The sequence below is a fragment of the Bombus vancouverensis genome, chromosome 6 (assembly GCF_051014615.1).
Source record: "Bombus vancouverensis nearcticus chromosome 6, iyBomVanc1_principal, whole genome shotgun sequence".
Taxonomy (NCBI): Eukaryota; Metazoa; Arthropoda; class Insecta; order Hymenoptera; family Apidae; genus Bombus; species Bombus vancouverensis.
The window spans coordinates 8,848,313-8,873,582 of record NC_134916.1 but is presented as its reverse complement, the minus strand read 5'-3'; the positions used below and the strand labels follow the sequence as shown (position 1 = coordinate 8,873,582).

The window sequence follows — 25,270 nt, the reverse complement described above, 5'->3', positions numbered from 1 at the left end:
ACAATGCTCGTTATTCTCTGTTTCTTTGCCTGACGTACGAATGGCAACGTCAGGAGAATATGTCGAACCTTTTTCCGTCCGTAGACTCGCTACACGCCTAAAGTAACATTCATCGATAAAATACGTGACGCTGGTTTAACAGCAATTGGAAAATCGTTATGATATCTTCATCGCGTAGTTTGTTTTAGCGTTACTATCGATTATTAACAGAATTCGTTCGGTCCAAATCACAGTAATTATCCGAGGAATCGGTGTAACGATTTGGTAAACTTTATTCCATCGGAATGGAAATAGATCAACGCCGATGTAAAGTATAGTAACGCGAGAGAAAACGTTGTACGTCGACCTACCGGTGTCAAACTTTATTCTGCCGCGGTATTGGAACATTTAGCTCGTTTAATATATTCTACTATGTGTTTCGTGTATCATTACCCGCCACGCGAGTATAAACTCTGTCGTAAACAAATCAACTTCGATAACTTAACAAAAACCTACTTTTTTATTCGATATAATTATTCCACAAGATTATCGTTTTGTCGTATGGGAAATCGATTTTATTTGATTTAGATAGAGAATGAAAACCATGAACCAGAGAACCTAAATGTAATTTCTCTCCACGAGGACGTTTCATACGTCTGAACGCTCGCTTTTGAAGTCGGTAGGCGGCAATTTCGAAGCCACGTTTGTACCGTCCAAGGAAATGGCGCGTTCGATGCACCACTCGAAGAATTCGGGACCAGTAAAAAGACTTTCTTGGTGCTTTGTGTGTACTCTGAGCGTGTTTAGTGTTTAGTGGAGACAGTAGTGTACCTGGTTGCCGTCGTAGGTCCAGGATCCGAACTTCATGTCACAGTGTTGGTCGTCAAAGGGGAACCAAGTGATGTCTATCTTGCAAGTGCTCTTGAAGATGCCCGGAGGAACGTACAGGCAACTGCCGTTATGCGTGACCACCACGTTTGTTTGGTACGTCCCGTCGAAACCCTCATCCGCACTAACGTGTTTATATGATATCATTAATTAATCATCGTCAACCTCGATCGCGTTGTTTTCTTCTATTTTTCTTCCTTTCCCTAGACGCGATTTTTTTTTTATTACGTTTATTCGACCGGTAGTTTCCATAGTTTTTAATTTTCCTCTTTTTCGACGATGTCTGTTTTGTTCTGGCAAGAACAAGATGATCGATGTACACTTGAACGGAGCAAGTGAAAGCTTCTACTTCGTTCCTTGTTTTATTGAGAGAAAACGTAGTCATTGAAATAACATTATAATTTTATTTTCGTATATAGACAATTTTCTGAAAATTATCTCTTATTTTTTGGAGAATACGAACGTCAGTAAGAGAAAACTAACGACGTTTAAAACGTTAATCGCTTCGGGATATGTTTTATTCGAAAAAAGAGAAAAGTGGAAAGAAAATATGTGCTCTGAATCCTATACTTTCAAGCTAATTCCCCAAGAAGAATTAGGATGGACGTTTAAAACAACGACAAATGGTAAAAGGAGACGTTCAAGCACGCTCCACCAACGAGAAATATTTTTCTTCCCCTGTATATTTATCCATAAAAGCAGCTTGTTAAGTCGCCAGAGTGAAATCTGCTTGTGAATTACAAACGAGTAAGCTCGAGTGATTTTCCAGTGAAATTGAAACCTACGATAGACAAAGAATGATTCTGACGTTACATCTTTACCACATATTGTACATATATATATTATGTACATATAGGAACCTTTCGTAGATATATTCTATTTATTATACAAGATATCTTGAAATTTCATTAACACTGTAACGAGGTGCTAATGTCATGATTATACTGACAAAGTTTGAAATAAATGTGGACTCGTATATAGAAACTGCAAGATATTTAATTAACTTTAAATAATTAAAAAGTATTTAAACGCTCGATTATCTGGTATCTTCAGTCCTAATAGTATATTTAAAATGACTGTTCCTGCTGTATATTGATTTTCTACTAAATATACGTTTGCGGTAAATATCTTGTAACCTTTATGTATATACATTTTCAAAATGGTTTCGAATTTTACCAATTTAATCATCATAAGCGTTTCTCGTTGCAGTGCCAATGAAATCATATAATCATATTACATATTGATATTATGTAACACGTATAACATCGACATAAAAGTGTTCTATGGTTAATGTTTAAATATTTTCAATTAGCTACTGCACACGACGCGTCGAGTAAGAATTCACTTTTCCGCCCTGGGAAAGCAAAGTAACAGAATCGAATCAGTTTAACAATTTAACACTGCGCATCTTCTATTCTGCGGGAGATTTGTCTACTAAAGCAGCTTATCGTATGCTTCCCGAGAATGTCTCAGATAAGACGCGAAGAAGAAGCTGGGGGCGTGATATGCATTCGTGAGAGCTTGAGGACATCAAAATACCCCGGCGCTTTTATTTCCCGTAAAATGTGCACCTCGCGAGAGTAATTCCGGCGTTACAGCACGCTTCCTTTCGAGAAAAACGAAGAAGGTGAGAAATATTCGAACGATGTTGTCGCTACGACAGGATTGGAAACGACTTTCGCGGAAATATAGAGACACAACGCGTGACCTTTTTATCGAAAGATCTATCGTATGCACGTTTAATTCGTGTCGAATACGTTTGAAGGGAAAAGATACTTTGAGATTGAAATTCTACTATGAAGAAGAATGATCATGTCACGACACTTTGATTGTTTACTGTTATTCTTTAAGCTGTATATGTTTACTGGAAGAGAAAATATTTCTAAAAATTTGAATCATTCATAATAAGTACAGGTATTATGCTGATATAAGATTGTTATAAAATAACAGTAACGAACAAAATAAACGATATAATTCTTCATATCGATAGAGATTGGAAACATGATTTTATCGAGCAATGATGAAATGTAAATAGTACAGGACGCATCGATAATTAATATAGACAATATATGCTACTACATCGGTAACTATATAATCAAACATTACACTTGCACAAACGAATCAGCATTTCGCTGACTTTCGCTCACCGTACCAATGCATGTAAACGGATAAACACTTGCCAGAGACTGATCAATTAACTACTAATAACTTAACTCAAGTTATTAGCGATTCGATGTGATCATTATTTACTCACGATACAATGAAATCATTACCAGTGCTAATGATTAAAAGCAGAGTAGCCGTAATTTCAAACTATGCATTGTTGTTATTAGCTTCAAATTAACTGCATACATCTGATGATCTTGACGCGCTATAGCTGACAAACTTGTCTCACTAATGAGTCACATTCTGTGCAACTTACAACGTTGATATTATTATCATAAGACGCTTCTTTAAAAATATAGAATAAATTAGTCACGTATCTGAAATATTTGTGACATTGAAGAATGAATATTATTGTTTTTATGCAATTGTTGTCTATGCGCCTGTTGCTTAATTTTACTTCTGAAGTTTATTTAGAAATTATAACCTCGAATAAGTTTCAAACGTATTAAGATTCATCAAAAATCTGTGTAATCGAATATTACGAAGATAAGGTACGTCAAAATCCTAGCCAAGAGAAGAAGGGTCGGAAATAAAGTACAGGGGATAGTGAAGAGACGGTTCAATTAATTGCTCACAAGGAACGAAGCGTACTGATCCATTCATTTTTTACCACCTTCAGCTTGATCTTGCCATATGTCTCTGTCTCCGATTGAAACGAAGATTTAACGAAGTTGAAGCTAAGATTATATCGCGCGATACTTTATTAAAAGTACAGTTTAATCTCTCAGTGTTTTAATAGTCGTCGAACGACGCGTTACGCGTTTATTAAATGCAACAATAGATTCGCGAAATACCGAAATTATGACTATCGGTGCTTATTGTGCCGATTTAGTGTGTCGATTATTATCCGTTTCGTCTCTTTGTTGTCGGATAGCACGTCGCTCTGCGAACAGCTGCACGCGGTTTCCGTTACGGCCGCTTAATAAATGTCCACGATATATTACAGGCTGAGATTTATTAGCAAATCCATACGTTTCCAACTACTATTCCTTCCTTTTTCCCTGGATAATTCGTCAGTTACAAATAGAGGCTTCTCCCGCAATTTGCAGCCATTGAGAACTGGAAATAATGTGTCTGAATAGCTGAATGGCTTGATTTAAAGAATAGTAAAATTCCGCGGAACGAGCGAGTAAACATCTTAATACAAGAAACTTATACGTAGAAATTCATATACTGGAGATTGATATTTTGCAACACAGAATATAGAAGTCATCTAATCATTTAACGAGATTGAAAGTATTATTGCTTTGTCCTATTTATACTTGCGCTATCGAATAAGAGGCCAGTTTATTTAACTAACGAACATTAAATAACACGATAGCATTTACAGGCAGCGACATATTTCCTACTCGTCGTATTTTCAATTTTCAATTTTCACGAATATAGACATACGATCAGCATGATCATTAAAATATCAAAGCCATTCAGATACGTGTAACAAAGCAATCGGGCAAGGATCCAGAAAACGCTTTCAAATTGCTTTGGAAACCTTACAAAACGTTGCCAACAATACATCACAGGTACAGTGATATTTTAAATGGATATTACTAATGATAGGTACAATCAATATAAATTGATTTATTCGCCTACATTTATCCGATGCATTTGAAACTAAGCACTTAAGGACTTTCAAATGTGTTCTATCCAATAGATTTTTGATTGATAGACCTCGGAGATCTTTACCATATTTTTAAAATTTATATTACTAATTCACGCTGTTCGCATAAAAGCGATAAGACACGAAACCAGATACAATCTCAAAAAGGAAATGCAGCTGTGATATTCTTCCGCAGACAAAAGAAAATGAAACCAACCGTAATTACATGCAAAAGTCGTGCCTATATAACACAAATTGCATGATAAATCTTCGTCGAATTCAAACAAAATTATGGCCATTTACTCAGCAATTAAACGAGAAAGTGTATGGCATGGTAAGAACAGCACCAAAAATACAACGACGCAGAACCGGAATAAGCTTCGACGCCATGTCGCGATAATTTCGGAGCGACACGATAATTCCCGAATTAGTAGTAAAAAGCCTTAATTTCAGCCTTACGACGTCACTGTTCCACAGATGCGGAATGTTATATTATAATCAGCCGTTCTCATATGCATGCAAATTCGACGGATTTCCCAAGGAAATAAGGCGTCAAAGTTTAAAACACCATCGCTCGGCTCGCCGTTCAACTCTGGGAGTCACTGGGAACTTCCGAATTTCGTTTAATACTTCTGATCGTTGAAATAGTTGCGGAGAAGTGTGTCGAACGGGTATTAAGTACTTCCAACTACTTCCCGCTCCGTAGAGTTTCGACATAGCCTGTTTAGCAAATCGGCTTGATCACTGATTGTTAAAGAAGAAGACAGAAAGAGAAGATGCAGGAGGATGTCAGAATCGATAGCTGCGATTGTACTCGAGTTCCGTTAAGAAGGAAATTGGTATTATTCTTAGAAGATTTTAGTTTTGTTTAGGCTGTTAATATTATTTCTCTAATTTCTGTTGATATTTTCTAAAAGAATTTATCGTTTCGTGTATTAAATACGAATTGCTATTTGAAATAGAAAGCCTCCAGTTTAATTACCGTTTATCGTATTAATTACCCTTTACTTGATTCATTACACTTATTGAAAGGAAATCTATTATAAAGCTATGTGTGTATGTGTATATATATGTACCATAGAAACTATACCATACGTTCAGGCCAGAAATATGTACGTACACCAGAAATCTGATGAACCGACTAAAGCACAGACGAATCGTCGTCTCGAGCGCGGACAATACCTCGGAATTTCCCAGTCCACATTCCTGCATCTCACACGACAGACGATCAGGCGAAGGGAGAAAGTACGCTATTGGCGTAATTCAACGAGAAACATAGAAGCGTCTGTAATTGAGACCGGCGAAATTCTCGCTTTTTTCACAGCGGCGCGGTGCCTGTTATACAAACGGCAGTCTTCCTCTTTTGTTCGCGCTCGTTGCGACGTCGCGCCGCCGAACAATCGCAACGCCTCGCGTATATTTCGAGCGTTGCAGGTTTCGAAAACTGAGGACGAGTCAACGGAAAAAGCGCAGCCTGTTGCAAGAACGTTCCGAACGAGTTAGTCGCAACGCTAAAAAGCAAACCAAAGTAATCGACGACCAACGGGTGCTGTCTTTTAATTTTAATTACAACTTTAACCTGATAACAATAATAAGATCGAGACAATGCTTTGTATCATTCTTTTAAATGATTCTGGGGAAGTTATGATTAAAAATTGTGATATTTTGATAATATTCTAAGTATTTCTCTAAATAACTAACTTATAACTGATAATTAATTTATGAATATTATGATAGTTCGTCAATTTTCAATTTTGAACTTAAATAGGAAATGATATTCTCTTTAATTCATGTATTCATCTGTTACCGCAATCAGATCTATTTATCTGTCAAAAATATCTGTAGTATAGCGATATTAATAATAATGACAATTTTGAATTATATTCGATTTAAATCTGCCCCTAAAATGCCATTATTATCATACACGCATCGAACGTTACAATCCTGTCTATTTGATGTTTTTCAAACCTAAACCAGCCTCAAAATCAATTCCGAGATAATCAATAATCAATGAATTAATTAGAGAATAGTCGGTTCCAATCAAACCGGAAATACGTCCAATGCAATAATACAAATCAATAGGATGGAGGTAACAAACCGTTTGCAACGTTTCTCGTACTAGTTCGACGTTCCCCTTCGTCATTCGCTGTTACAAAGCGTCGCGGTGTGCAGCGTCGTTTATAAATTCTAAGGAACGGCTCCTCGCACAAAGACGATCTCTGCACGGCAGGTATTGTCTATCTTCCGAATGAATCCTGTCCTCTAAGATCCCTGATCCTTCCCACCCTCTATCGCTCTCTCTCGCTTTAGGATTCTTCCTTTTTGCAACGCGAATGTCGCGCTTGCAGATGACGATATTCAAGAGAAGAAGCGTGGACTGCAGCGAGCAACAAGTAAGCTAGAGACGAAGGCATTCTCTCCTTTTGTTCGGCGAGTAACGACCATCTCCCGTTCTCCATTACTCGGACATTTCAACGATATTAACGAGATGGCCACTTAGCATCGATTCGCTATATCCGCGATCGCGCATCTTGGTCTTCTCGACAAAAAGGATGAGCCGACGAAATTAATGACAGTTCCTTTGGTGCAGGCTTTTTGCTAGTTCGTTCGATGCAACTCGAGGTAGGACAAACTTCGATCAATGGAATTTCATTCTTGTATGAAATTTTCGTTGATCGATGTAGAAAATGGAGTAGGATAGCTTAGATTGATTGGCAACGTTTTAGGTTTCACGTAATATCTAAAACGCGTGTCCGTGTACACATACGTATTATGTTTCATTGTCTATAAAATCAACTCTTAGATTGGTGGGCGCGAAATGTTTCTCCAAAGATTTAATAGTTAGATTATATTTCAATTTTTACGCGACTTACGTTTGGTACGAGAGAAACCTCGGTAAGCTGTTAATCATAGTACTATAGATTTCGTATCTTATACGTCATCATACGTAGCATAATTATTAATATTTATTTCCTACAAAAAGTTAAGAGCGTATTCCAATAAAATACAATTTCCTTGTAATATAAAATATCTAGCTGGTACGTGAAATCTATAAACTCGCTTCGTTACTTGTCGCGGAAACTATATTTTGTACTTTTTATACTCAATCGTGATAAGCCACTTATGTAATCTTCTAACCTGATTCCTCCATCTTCGCAATTAACCAGGGTATTGTAAAACTCTGCGAAACTCGAGACACCTGAAAGTATTCGTCCCGAGAGATAACTTCTAAACAACCACCGTAACAGCGATCGAGAAACTCGGTATTCTCGAGCTTTACTTGTCGACGGCTAACAAGCCAGCTGTCCGCAAGAGCGTGTTGCTCGCGATAGAGTTACCACGTCCGATCCACCGGAAATGGCCGCGGGGTCGCGATCGATCAACTCTTTCCCCTCGACTTCGCTTCGCTTTACGTTCGCGATTTGTCGCCAGTTTAGACGGCGCGGTCGGGGATTTAGCTTCCTCCAACGTCCCTATCGAGGAGGATTAAATTCACCTTCGGCGACGGAAGATGCGTAGGGTTTTAAGTGGGCGTCTTGCATAGAAATTCAGGCGGTTGAGGTTTCATCGACCATGCCACGAAACCCGCTCTCTCTCTCCACGCTTCTTAAGTACTTCCTACTGCTTCTACTTGCTCGTGAATTTTCCTCCGGCATCGTTCGCGTTCCTCGAACTAGCCACGTTTCTAAACACGCGTCTATGTACGTACGTGTATACGTTGATTCAATTTGAATATATAATAATTTAATAATAGAATATCACGGTTTAGTCTTGAAAGAGTTATCGCAGGTCGAAGGAAATTTATTTTTGACTGGTTTGGGGGTGAGAAAATTCCACTGAACGATACCCACGCACCACCTCCCTATTTCTCAGAAATACTCTTTCTACTGTAAGAATCCTGGATAATCGGTGCAACGACGTTAACCCAACCATTAATCTATACGTTATTTTAACTTATCTGGACTTTCCTTCTTTCTCCGCTAGGACGAAAGATCGAACATTTCCGAGAATTCTGCACTTTAAATCGCAATTGCTGAGAATTATATCTGGGAAGAATTTCTCTGAAAATCTCTTCCTTCAAAGTCTCCTTTAGATAGCTTCGATATAAATGTTATAAAATTACGAATAGGTATGGACAAAAGATTATTGCGGAATTACCACGTATAATTTTATAATTGATTTTAAAGATCAACGAAATCGAAATTCGCAATTAAATCGATAAACATAAAATAGCTATTCGATTACGAGAATCTTTAGGAAAATCTTCATCGTTGTATGTTTCTCATATCTCCAGTAATTTCACGGTTGTCTATGCGCGCGCGTACTCATTCGGGTTATTATACAATCATCGGTAAATAGTGGGAACGATGCAACGAGGCGGCGGACCGTGTTCCAACTCGACCATCATAAATGTCGGGCAAACTGTCGGAAAGTTAACGGTGCCAAATCACCATGAGCGCCTATACACAGTGGCGTAGCATTAATTTGGTAGAAGCGTGCTCGAAACTCGGCAACTCACGATGTGCCCTGAGCATTGCCTCGAAACGACTGCCGTGATATTTTCTGGCGAAAATTTGATATTATACGCTCCTCAGATAAGCACTTTACGACAGAAACGCGTTATTTAGAGCGGAATAATTTCTGATGGAATGCACTCAGCGATCGTATAACCCGTGATCCGCGAAAGAACATCGTTTTCGATTCGATTTCAATCCAACTGTGTCTTACGATCGAGGAAATTTGTAAAACGTAAGTTTAATCCGAGATCGTTCCATGTTTCTATCAAACATTGATATTTCTATTATTTTAATAAATATCACAAACTGCTGACAAAATATCTGAAAAATATTTTTATAGAATTTTCTCTCACTCCACAATTTCCAATTTTTCGATTCTCCAATTTCTCTTCGCCTTTTCCATAATAGATATTGGCGATTTATGGCTTGGATATCATCCAAACGAGTGTACCTATTGAATTGTAAATAAATCTCGCTGTTCTTTCGCCAACCACCTGAATCTATTTCGTTGTCTGTTAATCGTCTCCAATTAATCAAACCACGGGAGATCTTTGCGTCTTAAAATATTGATGGCACTCTTCGAGAAAGAGATATCTATACTCTATGCTTTGAGAAACCGATTGTTTTACTTGTACGTCATTTGTATTTTTGGACATCGTCTAATGTACGTACATAGATGACGCATGGCTAAGCCTTTTTCATCGATACAATGTTCTCTCAATATAATAATTCTTAATAATTGAAATTGACATTCTCAACAATTGCCGATAAATTTACGCGATATAATTAGCTGTTCAATTGAAAAGTATCTTCTCAATTATTGCAATCGGGATATTAAATTTATTACGGACAGTATTAATAAGATTTCTCAAATATGTAAATTATCAAAGTATTCCTGCCTTTGTAAATCATTTGATAAATTATGGAATTATCAAAATGAAGAATATTCGAAATTTTGTAAACTACGTAATGACAAAATTGAATACCATGTAATATTCTAACATATTTTGTAACAGTACCGACTCCGCGAACTTTTCCTTAATTATACAAACAACCGTGACCAACTAATTTCACAAATTGCGTTAAATAATACGATTGAATATTAACTGTATAAATGTAACACGATCAGGCTACATTGCGAACGTAGGTGGATTCCGAAAATGGGCGAATCGAGAAGTAGCACAATTGGAGAAAATTATTCACGCGTTCCAAATTGAAAACTTTATTAACAATTCCGATGTTACCTTACCGCGCAAGACTATTTATAAAGTCAAATAAAACATTCTCCGGACATAATACATTTTTATTTCCACGACGGTTTAGACATTTCTCCGTGCAACCAGTCAAATACGTGCATCCAACCAGGGAACTGGGAAATCGATTCCCCCAAACCAGTCGCGCAATTTCAATCAGCCCGCATAGTCTGTACCGGTGCGGCGTGTTAGTTAAAATCAGCGTATAAAATTAACGCGTTGACACCGCGAACGAAAACATCGTCTGACCGGTCGAATCTCGATCGAATCCCGGCGACGATAGTTTGCATAGCTCGGAGAGTTGACCCGCGCGTGCACGTCGAACCGTACGTGACCTGCGTGTAGATAGATCGGTGGCTCGGTCTGGCGCGATCGCAGTGCTGGAGTAGTTGCGTTCGCCGGTATTCTGGTCGTTCCGCAGGAATGCTAAAACGTAGCTACGTGTTGCGCGTGTTTTGAGGGGGCGGGTTTCGGGCCCGGTGCTGCGGTGGCCCGCAGTGACGGGGTGGCCTGACGTCGCGTCTCTATTAATTATTCACATAATTACAACCGCCACCCGCTGTAAGCCGTATTCGCCAGCGCCGCGTCCAGCAACTTCCGCCGCGATCTGCATCCTCATTGGTACGTAAGAGACGGTATCGTGGCAGTTTCATTGATTCGCGTGCGAATATAAAAGACTCGTGTAAAAGGATGTGTTCATCCTGATCGATCTCGACCAGAGTTTTAACGTGGATTCGTGGGATCAACGATCTCCAGATTTGCCGCTGCGACCAACGATCCTATTCCATCCGCGTCCTTAAGCCGATTAAGCCGAGTGATTACCGCAGAGAACAGCGTGTAACGTGATTATGACAAATTCGTGACCGTATTAGGGCGCCACTGGATAGACTTTCGACGGAGGATACGTGACAAGGTGAGAAGATGATCTCGTGATTTTACGATCGCTCTTGAAGAAATTAATTTTTTATCGATTTCAACATTTACGGTTGCGCTCTTCCCGATGAAAAAGAAGCATTTCTTTTTAAATTATTCGTCATCAAATTGTTAAAACGATCTTCATCAAAATACCTTATTTATATCTGTTTATTCGATTCCTATAAGTACGTAATAACTTTCTTCCAAGCACTTTTTACAAGTAATTTCAATGATAGTAATGACAATTCGTTAAAATTCTTGATTGCTACTATCATCTTTTTCTCTTACTGCTAATTCCTCCCTAACGTTACGTCGTTTATTATATTGTCTCACGAGGCATTTTGAAAACTACGCGTATGCCTGACACTCGTCAAATGTTCCGAATTATGCGTATCGTTGTGACTGATCTTTTTCTTTCCTTCCGTTGATCGTTCGAAGAGAATCATTCGATGGGGATCGAGGACGATTCAAAATATCGATTATCCGTATGCATTTCGAGTAACAGAATTTGAAACGCATTTAATCGCGCGTAAAAAGCATTGCGTTGCAACAATTGTTTAAAGGAAGCGTGTTTAAACAAATATTGTCAAAAGCAACATGATGGAACGATAAAATTTTGGTACATAAACCCGTAACATTCCCCTAACAAAAACGACAGGTAGAAGTGGAAATTACTTTGACAAATGTGGACGGTGAAATTCCGTTGACCAAACATCGACCATATATACATCGTTATGTTAACGTTACGGAAATGTTTTCCAGGTAACAACACATTCCGAGTGAATTTCGCAGTGGATAGAATTCGGTATTGGCCGATTGAATTTCTATTTCTCTTTGCCACGGATGTCATCATTTATCATCTGTACACGGACTAGAAATAAATTATTCGTTTCGCGTCCTAATTTTGAACGATGCTTATTGGATCTCTCTATTCCGCGTAAAAGATTATCCGATTTTGTTAACGAAGACGAAAAATTGTTAATGAAAATAAAAACGTTAATGAAAATTGTTCAAACGAAGGTATGAAATGAATAAAACCCGCAGAATGAAACTTACAAAATTAAATGATCGCTAATTTCAGCAAATTCTAGATTCTCGACTCGCTTTGAATTTTCTCAACGATAACAAAATATAATAATAATATAATATACAAAGATAATATATATAATATAATAATAACAAAAAGAGTAGCTTCTTAATATCAATAAACGAGCCTACAATATAAAGATTCAAATCTTTGGACCTTCAAAATTCATTCGTCCGATAATTAAGTAATGAAATGTGACGTTGATCGATATATAAAGGGAATCGACTAGTCTGGTACAAATTTCATAAGGACCTGATCAATTCATGGCTGTGGCAAGGCAGTGCATTACGTACATTCGCGAGGGTGTTCGAATGAAACGGATTTTACGAGTTGCACGCCAGTCTCGAAGCTTTAACCTCCAGGTTATAGCAGCTTAAATTCGGTAGTACCGACTAAAAGTACCTCGGAGCGGGATGTTCGGGATTCGCTTTACGGTTTCGCAGGAAACACCTTTCTCTTTGAAAGAACTACTCGTGGTAACTGTTCCCCAGGGTATGTACACTGTCTTGCTAAATGGGCGCATGCCCTGCTCCTATTATTTTCGTCCTACCTGTACATGATAATTTGAAAGTACGTGCGAACGTACCGATACGTTTACTCTTTCATATTGCTTTATCGATCGTTCTTTTTTTGATCGATACACCCGGTATCGCGTACGACCGTGTCCAGAGACTTTATTAATTTTTGGAATGATAATCGAATTGGAAACGAAAAGATATATTTTTGGAGGCGACGTAATATTTCGAGGATTCGAAAGATCGAAGTTCGGTTTACTTAACAATGTTCAATATTGACTATTCGGGAAACACTTCCATGTTTGCATACTCTGTGTTTCAAATGTGAATTTTTCAAACGTGGAAGGAACGAATAAAGATTGGAATTACAAATTGAAATCAAGATATTATTAAGAGTGTTTAAACGTTAGGAAGTTTTCATGTGGCTAGCGTATATTCTATTTTATTTGTCTCTTCTTTGTATACCGTTTCGTTGGTATTTCATTTACGTTGGAATTTCTTGCTTTACGCATAAACTTCGTTTTCTCCGTTAAGGCATTTTTAAGCGAAAGCTTCCCTTTCTTTACCTAACAAATCTTACGTTATCACTGTACCGTCATTATATAGAATCGGTATTGGAATTAAAACATCTGGTTGAAATAACAACAGGCCGAATAGAATCACTAGTTTCACGATAACGTTCAGTAATCAAAGTTTCTCTACTCTGCAAAATCAATTAATCGAAACGATCTGACACGCTTTGCGGAGGTAACAATTCACGTGAAATTCCCAGCTCTTGTTAGCCCCTGGTTGACCAATGTGGTCAATCGTTAGGTACTGTTGAAAGAAGATTCAACGTTTCGTCCCTCTTGTCCCCTCAAACACGAGCTCCATGATCCCGCCATTTCTCTTCTTACCTTCTACAACGAGCTCGATACGCGTCTGCGCAATCCTCGGCTATCTCTCTTGCCGCTTTAGTCTTTCGTTCTTTTTGTCTTTTTTGTTTTTTGCTTTTTTGTTTTTTGCTATTCACGTGCTGGAACAGTTTCGCCGGATTTCCTGCGAGCTACCGAATTTCGAAGGAGTTCCTCGAGGAATTCAGGAGATCAACGCGATTACGAGAATTAAGTGATTTTCAGATAAACTGACACAGGAACGCGAATAGGGAGGGACTATCGTCTAACCTTGCGGTTACTAATTACGTTAAATTGGACTTGACATAAAATTCCCGTTTCTCTCGTACGATATACGTATTATTAGTTGACTTTAATTTTACAAGGGTAGGGTAGTTCTGTTTATGTAGCAATCACTCGGCTCCGATGATTACAAAGTTTTATCAGAACGAAAAAAGTCGCCTTTCCCGCGTTTCTCTGTTTACTGTAATCTCAAGCTACGATTCATCGTGGAAACGTAATTTCTCCATTTTTGTTTACGGTTGGAGTACAAGCCATTGGTGTCTGTTCGTGTACGACCGATCGCAAATTTCAAGAAACGAACGTACAAGCTTTTCAAAAACTGAAAGAAGTTTTATCTTTGAACGTTCGAATATTTGATAAACGACCTGTACTTTCGAATTAATACGAACTATAAAGAACCACCAAACACAAAGGTCGTTATTTATAAAATAAATTCGAATCTGCAAAAGTTAATCTCGCCTGTAAATCTGAAAACACAAACAAGTACAAGCGGAAACCAACGCCTAATCTACACTTCTCAGAGGAAAGGAAAAGTTTTTTATTCATCTGGTCGTGATCGTGGCCAAATTTCACGGGTTCCGTGGCCGAATCCCGATGCAAAATCGGCATCGGATTTCGTGTCGCCGCGAAATAAAGTCTCTGCTCAAACGTCAAATCCCATTGATCCGAGGGTTGGAAGCCGGAAAAATATAGTTCACGTCGGAGCGCGTTATCCGAAAGGTCCGTACCGTTCGTCTGATCGCAGCGGCTTAAATCGCGGCCGGCCTCGCTCGTTAATCCATTATTCAGCAAGCGGATCGGAAACTCGCGCCACTATGCAACGCGTAGTACGTGACGCGGTATCACTGTGAGAATGTGTAATAATTCGCCGGAATGGCGGGTGTATTCAACGAGGGCGATCGATTCCAGCGGCGATGGGAATCGGCTGACAGCCGAGTAGCGGGCGTATCAATATTGCGGGCCAGCAGAACGTGGAACGCGCCGGGACGCTCCGCGTGTTGCTTGCTCGCGCCTACCATATATGCAGAGAGTTGCTGCTGCATTGCCTATTAATAATCTATAACTAATTAATCTAGAAGGCTGTGTGAGCAAGTGGCTGAGAACGAGAGGAAGCCACGGCGTTAATCGTCGAGGAAACTAGATGGAGAACGCTCCATCTGCTTCGGGGATTTCTCTCTCGAAATCGTTGCATCAGGGAATCCGCTGCTTCTTCTTCTTTCGCGGTTCCACGCGATCGCGAATGTATGGCGTACATTTACTTCCGGTACTCGAATGACAATGGAGAAAGAAAAACTGACGATTCGGAAAACACGAAGGCAGCTACAATTTTCTGATTTAGAGAGAATACAATTTCCTTTGATCCCCGACGTGTCATTTTGGAAATTGGACGATTTTCTCGTTCAAGCAGGAATAATCTTCGATACACGAAGAATTGTAATTGGAAGGGTGAACGCAGCGATGGAAACGTAAACAGAAACGCTTTTATCTTCTAACGTTACTTTCTACCTTTATTGGAGCGTCTGAGTACCCTTCTGTTCTTATAAATAAACGACGTAACACCGTGGCCCTCGCGACCTTTGGAAAAATGAATATGATCGAAATATATGCGATTAATGCCTCTGCGTTATCGCAATTCATGTATCAGTATGTACGAAAAGAATACGCACGAGCCGACCGGTCATTTTATTTCGCCTCTAAACACTGCCGCGTTAAAAAAAAAAAACTTTTGCGAAGTAAAAACGTTCTCGCGATGTATGTACACACCTGCATCGTATGGAAAAATTGGGAAAGAGGCACCAAAGAGAGATACGAAATACCAGGCGGCTCGTCCCAAAAAATGTATCTACGGTTAGGATCGAAATATTCTGCAGGAAGAGTATGTGCATAGATAGATCTATCTATAATGTATAAAATATGTACAAATGAGAAATGTAAATATACAGGTAGTACGTACTGGATAAGATAGTGTATTGTTGGGACTCAAGAAAACGCATGCACTTTAGGGAGACTTCGATATATGTATATATATATATATATAAAACCATAATGTATATGTATGTTCGTGACAGAATGTGTATATAGTAATCGAGTATGTATAGAATTTTCGTAAGAGATGCGAAGCAACACTGGGATTATGTTTACGTACCCTCGACGCTTTAAATCTAAATAGTCGGGAAAATCGTCGTGTGAAAATGAGGGAAAGGTAAGCGTCGTGTGAAACGTATGTATATTCGTTTTACGCAATCGACGACATACATAATGTGTAGCCGCCGTGGGTTTCTGAAACATTCTGAAAATCTTAGTTCCTCTCGGTTCGGGGCATCGAACGCGCAGCTTTTAATCCGGGCTTGTCGACGGTTTTCTTTAGCCAGTGATCTTTTACGTTTTATTCGATCCGTTGTTTTGCCGAGTTTAACGTCTCGAGTTGTACGTTTCGCTCTGAAAACGATTTTACGCTTCCCCCTTTTACGTTTACTTTTCTCTTCTTCTCCGTTTATTTCGTTATCACGCGTCCCTTCTTGCTTCTTACGCGGTCGCGGTCGAGCATGACTTCGGAAACAAAGAATGCAGTTTTACGGCGGAACGGAAACCTTGGTTTCCAGCGAGTTCCTATTGCTGCAAGCTCTCGCTTAATTTGACCGAGGAATTCGACTGTAAAATATTGACGACCCGAATTCGGCAACGAGCTTTTAAAGTTGCACGGCTTAAACTCCGCGGTCGACCAACCGCGTGTAATTGCAACTCGAATGTATCGGATTACGCGGACGTATTGCGTGTACCACGAATTAACTCGATTTTGTCGCTTCCAATCCCATTGTGGATAAAAATGCCACGGGTAGAATTTCGATTTGTGAATTGCTTTGATGCAGATTACTCGCGCACACGCGTTTGAACACCGTTTTAAATTATTTTTACGAATCACCGATGCCTGTACATTTCTGATAAGACTGAATTTTTGCTTTCGTTTAATCATCGGATGTTTTTCGAGAACATGCGGCATGAAATAGTCGACCTTGCGTTTAAAAATAACGCGTAGCGACATTTTGCACTGGAGCTCTATCTTGGCTGCACAAAATGGAATTCTAAAGTCCATCGGGTACATGAGCATAACTAATTCTAACTTTTAGTATAGAATCGTGCTTCACCCATTCTGTTTGTTTATCGATAGCATCGTTAAAAGTATTGTAAAAGTACCAACGATAAACAGTGATTTTTAATAAGGAAAGTTTGATAAGACAAGATCGTATTCGAAAAATTAAAATAGACAATAGCTACTGTTCTATAAGTACTAAAATTGATCACGTTCCGTGCTTTGACACGAGAATTTACGAGCTTGATTTTCCCAAGAAAAAGGAACAGCAAGGCCTCGTGTTCGAAAATTTGATTCCACGCTTTGAAATTTGCTTTAAAAGAAAATCGAAAGACGCCAAGTCAAACTTTATTCGGTTGAACGTTAATCCCATACCGCACAAAGCAGGTTTGTACATATAATAATAAGTTTACAAACTTGTTTTTTTCCTAAAGAAAGTCAACAACAAAGCTGCTCAACAAAGAAAGATACGTAACTGCATATTTCGGACGGCCACCTTGTTCTTTCTTTATTTTTACAACAGTTGGCAAAGTAACGATATCTTTCACAAATAGGAGTCGTACGGAAAGCGTTATTTATATGTTTTTTCACTGTAAGCATTGGTGCAAATATTAATCAGCGAAGTTTGGCTAGGATGTAATAAAATCGAGCGATTCGTGATACACGATACGCGAACGGTATCGGTGACGGTTCGAAACGATCAAAGGTACGTTTATTTTTATCGACGTTTCCGGATGTGCAAGTTTTCATGAACGCTGTAACGACCACGGATTAAACGCGTGCAGGTAACATGACGAGTGTCGCGATGGAATTCGAATCCTTTAGACAAAACTGGCGATTAAATTTACGCGGGATTTATTTAAAGAATGCCCGAATTCATGTTTGATCGAGTTTAGCTTTTACTTTTAGCGAAATAACGAATTTAATCGAAACTCGAAAAATTCTCTCTCATTTTTTCTTTCTTCGCGTTTCATTTTTATTCCGTGGATACTTTGACCAACCACGAATACTTTAATGAAATAAATTTAACGGCTCGTCGATCGAGTTTTCGTTCGCGGAAGTAACCGAATACGTTTTTAACGAGCAGGCATTCATTGGGGTTTTACTTTGTCACGCGCGATAATTAGGTTTGCCGATCGATTTATCGTGCGAGACCAAATTACCTATGCAAATGCAACAAGATTCTGTTACCTGTTGTACATGAGAATGTCTGGCTTCCAAAGCTTGTTCGGTGTAATTCGAAGGTCCTTCACGCCACCGTACTCGGACTCGTTCCATTGAAGGTTGTAGTCCATCCATTCCTGAAACAATGAACAGTTATCGTAAATGGACGAACTTTGATTATCAGCTACATACAGCCCATCTCCGCTGGTATATTTCATACGTAAACATCTTGTATGTACATTTATCAAATCATCTGATTGGAACTTTCTTCTTTGGGCAAAGAAAAGTAGCAGTTGTACTGTAATTATCTAATAACAGTCTACGCAGGTGGGTTCTAAATTCTCTGGAATGAGTAATTTTTATATGATTTGATTCTGAGTATGGACGTTACTACTTTTCCTTTTCTTGGTAATTTACTTTAGTTGGTTAGGTTTCAATAATTAAACTAATCAACTTTTCTCACAAAGTTGTTATTTGCAAAATTATTTGGTGTAAATAGTCGAACAGAATTATGTCGTAAATATGTTGTATCCATTGAAGGTGCTTTAAAAAATGCATACGATGCGTTTTCGATGAATTGTTCAGTGCAACTTTTTGCACAGATATATAATATTTCGTGAACGTTAATAATTCATTCCCTGATCTATCGATTATCCAAACACGAATCAAATATCAAATAACAATCTAGATCGTTCAAACAATGTCAACGTGATAATATATGAATTTAATTAACTCCAATGGAAAATCAATCCACGTTATAACTTGTAAATAGAAATTTACAACGGCCAACGTACGTTATAATTTATTTAAAGAAATCACTAAAATTGAATCCTGCGAAAATTGAAAATCCGTTATCGGGGACAACTTCAGCTAGGAAGAATATCAATTTTCCATAGTCTAGCGAGGATAATGAAGCACGAAAAGTCACGAGAACTTCGTTGGGGCATGAAATCGGTAAAATTAATTAATCCTCGTTAGGTGGAAAATTAATTATTCGTGGAGATATCCTTCTTCCAGCGATCTGTATAAAAGGCTTAACGCGGAACCAGCTCGAGCATGGCCAAGTCAAATTCCACGAAGAAACAACGAGTATCGACCGTAAGCTTCGTAATTGAATTTGTCGAACTGTTCGCATGGAACCGTAATAACTTTCATCTTCCTTTGCTTTCGTCGTTGTCTCCGTGGCTGAAGAATGACTCACAAAATAACTAGTCTGCAGGCACGCGCAAAAGTAATCCACAAAGCACCGTGTTCAAGGAGATAAATTTGCCAAGAGCTCTAGAATAACGGAAATCGGTACTAGTGAATTACGGTCTAACGACAAGACGCTTCAAAGAGCTTGGATAATTGTCATCGTTCCTTGAATATACCGTCGTAACGTTGGATGAAGCACTTTAAATGTAAATTGTCTAAACATCCCCTTTGTGCGTTTTTGTTTGCTCCACAGGGAGGAACGAATTTAAGCGAAATGTAATGAAAAATAACGCGACAATATCGAGGTTGAAATGACTGAACGAACAGGTTACCTCGATTGGATGTTTGGATGCTTCTTAGCATGTAAGTTTTCCGTAAAGGAAGATTCCTTGCGAGTTACCTATTAACTTTACGAGTAACGACGTATACTTTCGGTTGCACTCTGTCTACTCTATGCGAGAGATATTTATGGCTGACTATACGTCCCTAATACTACTTTGGTCTCCCTACGGTCTTCGAACTGTTGCGATCTAATCTCGCTCACGTTTCAATAAACACGGAAGCTTAACGTTCTAAGGGAAACTTAAACAAGGTGAAGACGGAGAATTACAACTATTTCTTCAAACGTCCTTTAAACTTAAAAAAAAAGTCTCAGCGATCAAAGAACACAATTGAATCGGGAAATAACCCAGAGGAACGTAGCAGGATGAAAACGCAAATCACGCGAGATCATGCGTTATTTATTGTAATATATACTCCCATAGCTTGTTTACCCATAGCACTTTGATAAGTATTTCCTGGACTTTGATTGTGATCAGGGAATGGAATAATAGAGGCACACACTCCCAAAATCATTGCTGGATGAATTTCACAATGTGTATATGTTGTATAATAAGCATATTCCTTTTCTTGTCTCAAATCTTCAGGAGACATTGCAATCATAACAGTTTCTTCTTCTAAAGTATCAATATATCCAACAACTCCGCTACCAACTAATTCTTGCCAGCCATCATTATTGTAATCTCTTTCTTTTAACATGTCAATATGTCTTTTCTTTAATAGTGAGGTTTGTCCTTCAACAATTACTAAAGGCCTACTAATTCTTCCTGCATCTGTATATATTCTGATTTCACGGTCTCTAATATCTCTTATCATAGATACTTCTTATACAATAATGTCCATTTGTCTTCTTAATTTACGTAAAGTAGCCATTAATTGATCTGGGTCTCTGTGAATACCAACCCAACAACCATTTACGAATAGTTTTGTTGCATCAGCTATTGCACTTGGTGCAATTTCTTCTAAATTTCCCATAGACCATTGCTCTAAGAATTCAAAAATTGGTGAAGGTTGAGATCCAACGCTAATGTAAGCCATCAATGCTAAATTTTTTACTAGACCAACTGCAGCACCTTCAGGGGTTTCTGCAGCACATAACATACCCCATAGCGTCATTTATTACGTTACACGATACCGCACAACATCTATCGCCTATATCGGTTCGAATAAAAAGCTACACACCCATCTCTCTAGGTCAGCGTTCCCTCGTTAAATGTACTCCGACAAATTGGATGAATTACGAAGTGCAGAATCAATGCGTGCTCGGCCGGTAAATTGCGGCGAGTTTAACGTCAGATTGAGCCGGTGCGCGGCGTCAAAATGAAAACCGCGGCATTACTAAGCTGGGCAAAGGGAGCGGACAGAAGCAAAGAGCTAAGAGTGAACTGCGGCCGGTAGTTGTGTATATTTTAAGCGCAGCGACTTTCGAGGAATGCGCGACCTGGTTTTATGACGGCGGTGTGCAAGCTGCATAGAAAACGCGGTGTTCTATAATGTATACTTCAATTTCCGGGTCCGGACGGCCGAGTCTCGACGTTTGCTCATTAGATTACGCGGCTGAATTGCACAAACGAGGAATTCAGAGGGTGAAAGTTCGCCTTGCCCGTTTGCGTGGGCGCGGCGGGGAGACGCGTCGTGTCTGCTTGGAGATTTTCAAGTTCCTTTTCCCAGCGATTCGACGGCTTCCTGTGAGTCATGGAAACGAGGCGTAACGAACGCTCTTTCGGCGTTCCCCGGTGAAATAAAATTTCGTCTCAACGGCTCACCGAGTGCTTTCTATTTGCTGCCAGCTGGAGCTTCCGCAAGGAGTTCTACGCTTTCGGAGATTAAAGGATCGCTTTCGCTTTTTTCCCTCGCTTTTGTTTCTTTTTCCCTCTTTCTTTTTCTTCCCTTTTTTGGTATCCGGTTTTTATTCCTCGAGAACCATCGAAGGACTTTAACCTTTCGAAATATAATTCGAAATATAATTCGAGATATTAGAAGCCTATCCAGTGGTACGGTGGTCCAGATTTATCTCGTTTTGTCTTTCTCGGAATTAGTTTTTATCTTACTGACGCGTTAGAGGATTAGAACGACGGTCAAATAACGAAATCTTGTTAAGTATAACTTTTCCACATAAATTTTTATCGAATAGTCTCGTTTCCTTTTTGTATAAAATATGCAAAGGTAGGAATCTTTACGATAGCTCCAATAGCTTCAAGTTTCTCTCGTAATCTTTCGTTCGCAATTCACATAACTTCTGACCTCGATTTCTTTCGATTATTCCTTTAACGTACCTCGATACAGCCCCTTATTAACTTTTATCGACAAATGGGATTAATATCGCAATAACAGGGATTTCTTAATATTCTTCGAAATCAAAAGATACATAGTTTCGTCATGTGATTTATGAGCTTCGTGCATGACTGTGCTGCATGATAGTTTTGTGTATTGCGATGGAGAAGATAGATGATATTTTTCGTATAAAACGAGTAACGAAAAAGAGTTTCCATATTTCACAAACTTTTGAAAATCAACGCGTAAAGAATTTGGTGATTGATCATTTTCATGACTTACACTGACAAGTTTGCCGTACAATTTATATGAATATATGAATTGTTCATTCGCATATTCATTTATGTTAATTTTATGAAATCGACGTTTTAATAATAGGCGGTACGGAGAAAGTTTTTAGCCGAATTCCGCATTTGAAATTCGTCTTTAGCTGCGATTTTTCAAGATGCATCTATTATTCGATGTCACTTAACTGCAATATACGTTTTCGTGAAAGATCATTTCACATTCATCATAATTACTTCTTTTCTCCTCATCATCGAGCGAAATTGCTTCGCTACAGCCCTGATGAAAGCTGTCTCGCTAAATTTTATATCGCAGATTTTATTTTCCGCTAGTCTCGTTACATTCATCTGCATCGTGTGTTTCAAATTTCCTTGTCCAAGGATATTTTCTGAAAGTCGATTTTCAATTTACTAGTAAACGTCGTAAGCCTTAAACGTCGTATACAAGATCCTTCTGTAATCATGGCAGCGTAGGTAGCAACATTTAACAAAGTATAGTATAATCCCTGTCTTACTTTAGAATCTCAATCCCTTCTTGATTCTTCTCCGAGCACACGCAGGACTAGTCAAAGAAGACCCATCGAAGAAGAAGGGAAAAGAACGCTGCTAACAATATACGAGATTTGTTCGGAGTGTCTTCGTGTTTTCTACTTTACGCTTACCCTTATGCATGAACGCATTTCTTAAAAGAGCACAAATCACTCTTGGAGATAAAGAGAAAATTTCTAATAAATACTTTATCGAGCAAGATCGAGACTAAAAATAAAGGAATCTCGATTAAATCTACGCAATTTTGTAAATGGATATTTACATAATTATTACATACACCCCCGTTTACAAGTGAACGATCGATTAACCGTGATTTTACATTCACGCAGGACGATCCTTTCAGGAGGGTGGTAGGCGTGTCTAAAGTATTTTCTCGTGTTGATCTGCGTATAAAAAATCAGACACAAGTAAACACGAAATAAATGAGAAACACGAACTGAAATAAATTTCGCTTCGATATTTATTCGCGACTTAATTTGTCGATTGCCAAATAGAAAAGTTCGTCTCGTTGTTTTATTTTAAGCTTCAAGATCGCGATTGACGAGTAAATCGTTTTCTTTTAAAGTATTAGAAAACTTCTGGTCTCAGGTGTTTTCCTCTTTTCGTAGAATGCGTCGAAAAACTTTACGAGAAAACGATCGAATCTGAAGGCGGATGATTATAAGGAAGAATATTATAAGTTCGCATACCACGTTCTTGTAACCAAACTTCGGCAGAGTATCAAACGACTTTCATAAAGTTTGAATTAAACGTATCCCTGTGTAACGAGCGGAGAACGTAATTGTACTTTTAATATAAAGAAATTCCTAGGCAAGCACACTTTGAACTAAACTAATTCTTTCTGCAGAAATTTTTCATATCGAGTTTCATAAAACAAAACCGATGCTTTTGATGCATTTCAAATGTAGTCTTTTACATAATTTTATTTACCGTGATACGTTTAAGGAGATATAAACTAACGCTTAAGCAGGCAACGGAACGAGTCCTTTTTCCAAACACTCGAAATAATGCCTGCGTTACACAGCATAGCTCGGGTTACTATGACTCATTGTAATATAATTGTAATATACAATTTCAAATCGTGTCATTAGCACGTGTTATCAGGAGAAACAGCTCCTCGGTGTGGAAAATGTAATGCACCCCTTGGGATTATCTAATTTTAATCCGTTCAAAGTATAATATGCTTCGTGATAAGTATAAAGCGAAATCTCTTATTAAAGATAACGTAGAAAGTAAATGATTACTTTGTTACACGATTAGTGTGCAAAATTATTTTGTATGAAACGATTATTTTGTCAAACTCCTTCTTAGCATACTTGATGAACGATTAAGGGGATTTTTAATAACTCAAGGTAAAAATCTGTGGAAAGGAACAATGAAAGTAGGCTCGCGAAAGAATTCGTGCGAGAGAACTTGCCATAATACTTTTTCCATTGGACGATATTTCTACATTTACGAAGCGCACTAGCACTTGGGTTTGTGGATTATGTGGTCCTAGAAGTGATCAAGTAGCAATGTTACTATCCCTCTCGAGGGCTTACTCGTCCCTCCGGCAGAACGTGATCTTGAAAACTAGTCAGCTAGTGGTTTGGAAATCCACAAATATTCTGTTGGAGAAAGAGAGAGAGAGAGAGAGAAAGAGGGAGAGAAGAATTTCATAAAGTATTAATTTTAATATCTAGTGTGAAAGTTGTGTTCTAACTTTTCTATATTTAAGTACATACTGCGCTTGAAGCAAATGAATCGACTAATTATGACGTAAAAAAATACTTCAAATGAAATAAAATACGTTGGTAAGGTAGTTTCAGAGTGTAGGAATTCGACTCGCTTAAATCCAGATAACTCGGTTAACCTGAACGTGGCTTGATATAGTTTACGTAGAGAAATATATAATTGCAACAACACTTGTGCTCGATTAAAACGTACAAAAAAGCCGAGATTTCTAGAGAAATTATTGTTCGTGTGAAATTTAATTTCGTCTGAACTCGTGTCGTTTACAAACAAAAGTCCAAAAATTTATTGCGTCACTCCTTACCATGTGCACGGTGTTATTTAATTAAAAAATTTCATTAGTTTCCAGAATTTCAGAGTTATGTAGATACAACAAAAATATGATGAATTTATTATTCCAGTATCGTAAAAACGATACAATGGCACAATATCTTGTATATATATATCTATTTTTTTTTTTTTTTTTAAATAAAGACATTTCAAATTTTTCGAAAGAACGAAGCTTTTGAATGTATTTCCATATATTACGGTCGCTATCGGGAAATGGCTGAC

General features: G+C 38.4%; 1 protein-coding gene and 1 pseudogene across 1 annotated transcript in view; both read right to left on the bottom strand.

The window, feature by feature from the left end:
- Nucleotides 1–25,270, bottom strand: part of nAChRalpha6 (nicotinic acetylcholine receptor alpha6) — a 269,347-nt gene that overhangs the window by 121,223 nt on the left and 122,854 nt on the right. The window contains exons 5-6 of the mRNA XM_076619170.1: nt 18,375–18,484; nt 811–991 (exon numbers count right to left, since the gene is read on the bottom strand). Coding sequence (XP_076475285.1) covers nt 811–991; nt 18,375–18,484 — 291 coding nt within the window. The remainder of the gene's footprint in view (nt 1–810; nt 992–18,374; nt 18,485–25,270) is intronic.
- Nucleotides 20,271–20,996, bottom strand: LOC143302780 (DNA-directed RNA polymerase II subunit RPB2 pseudogene; annotated as a pseudogene).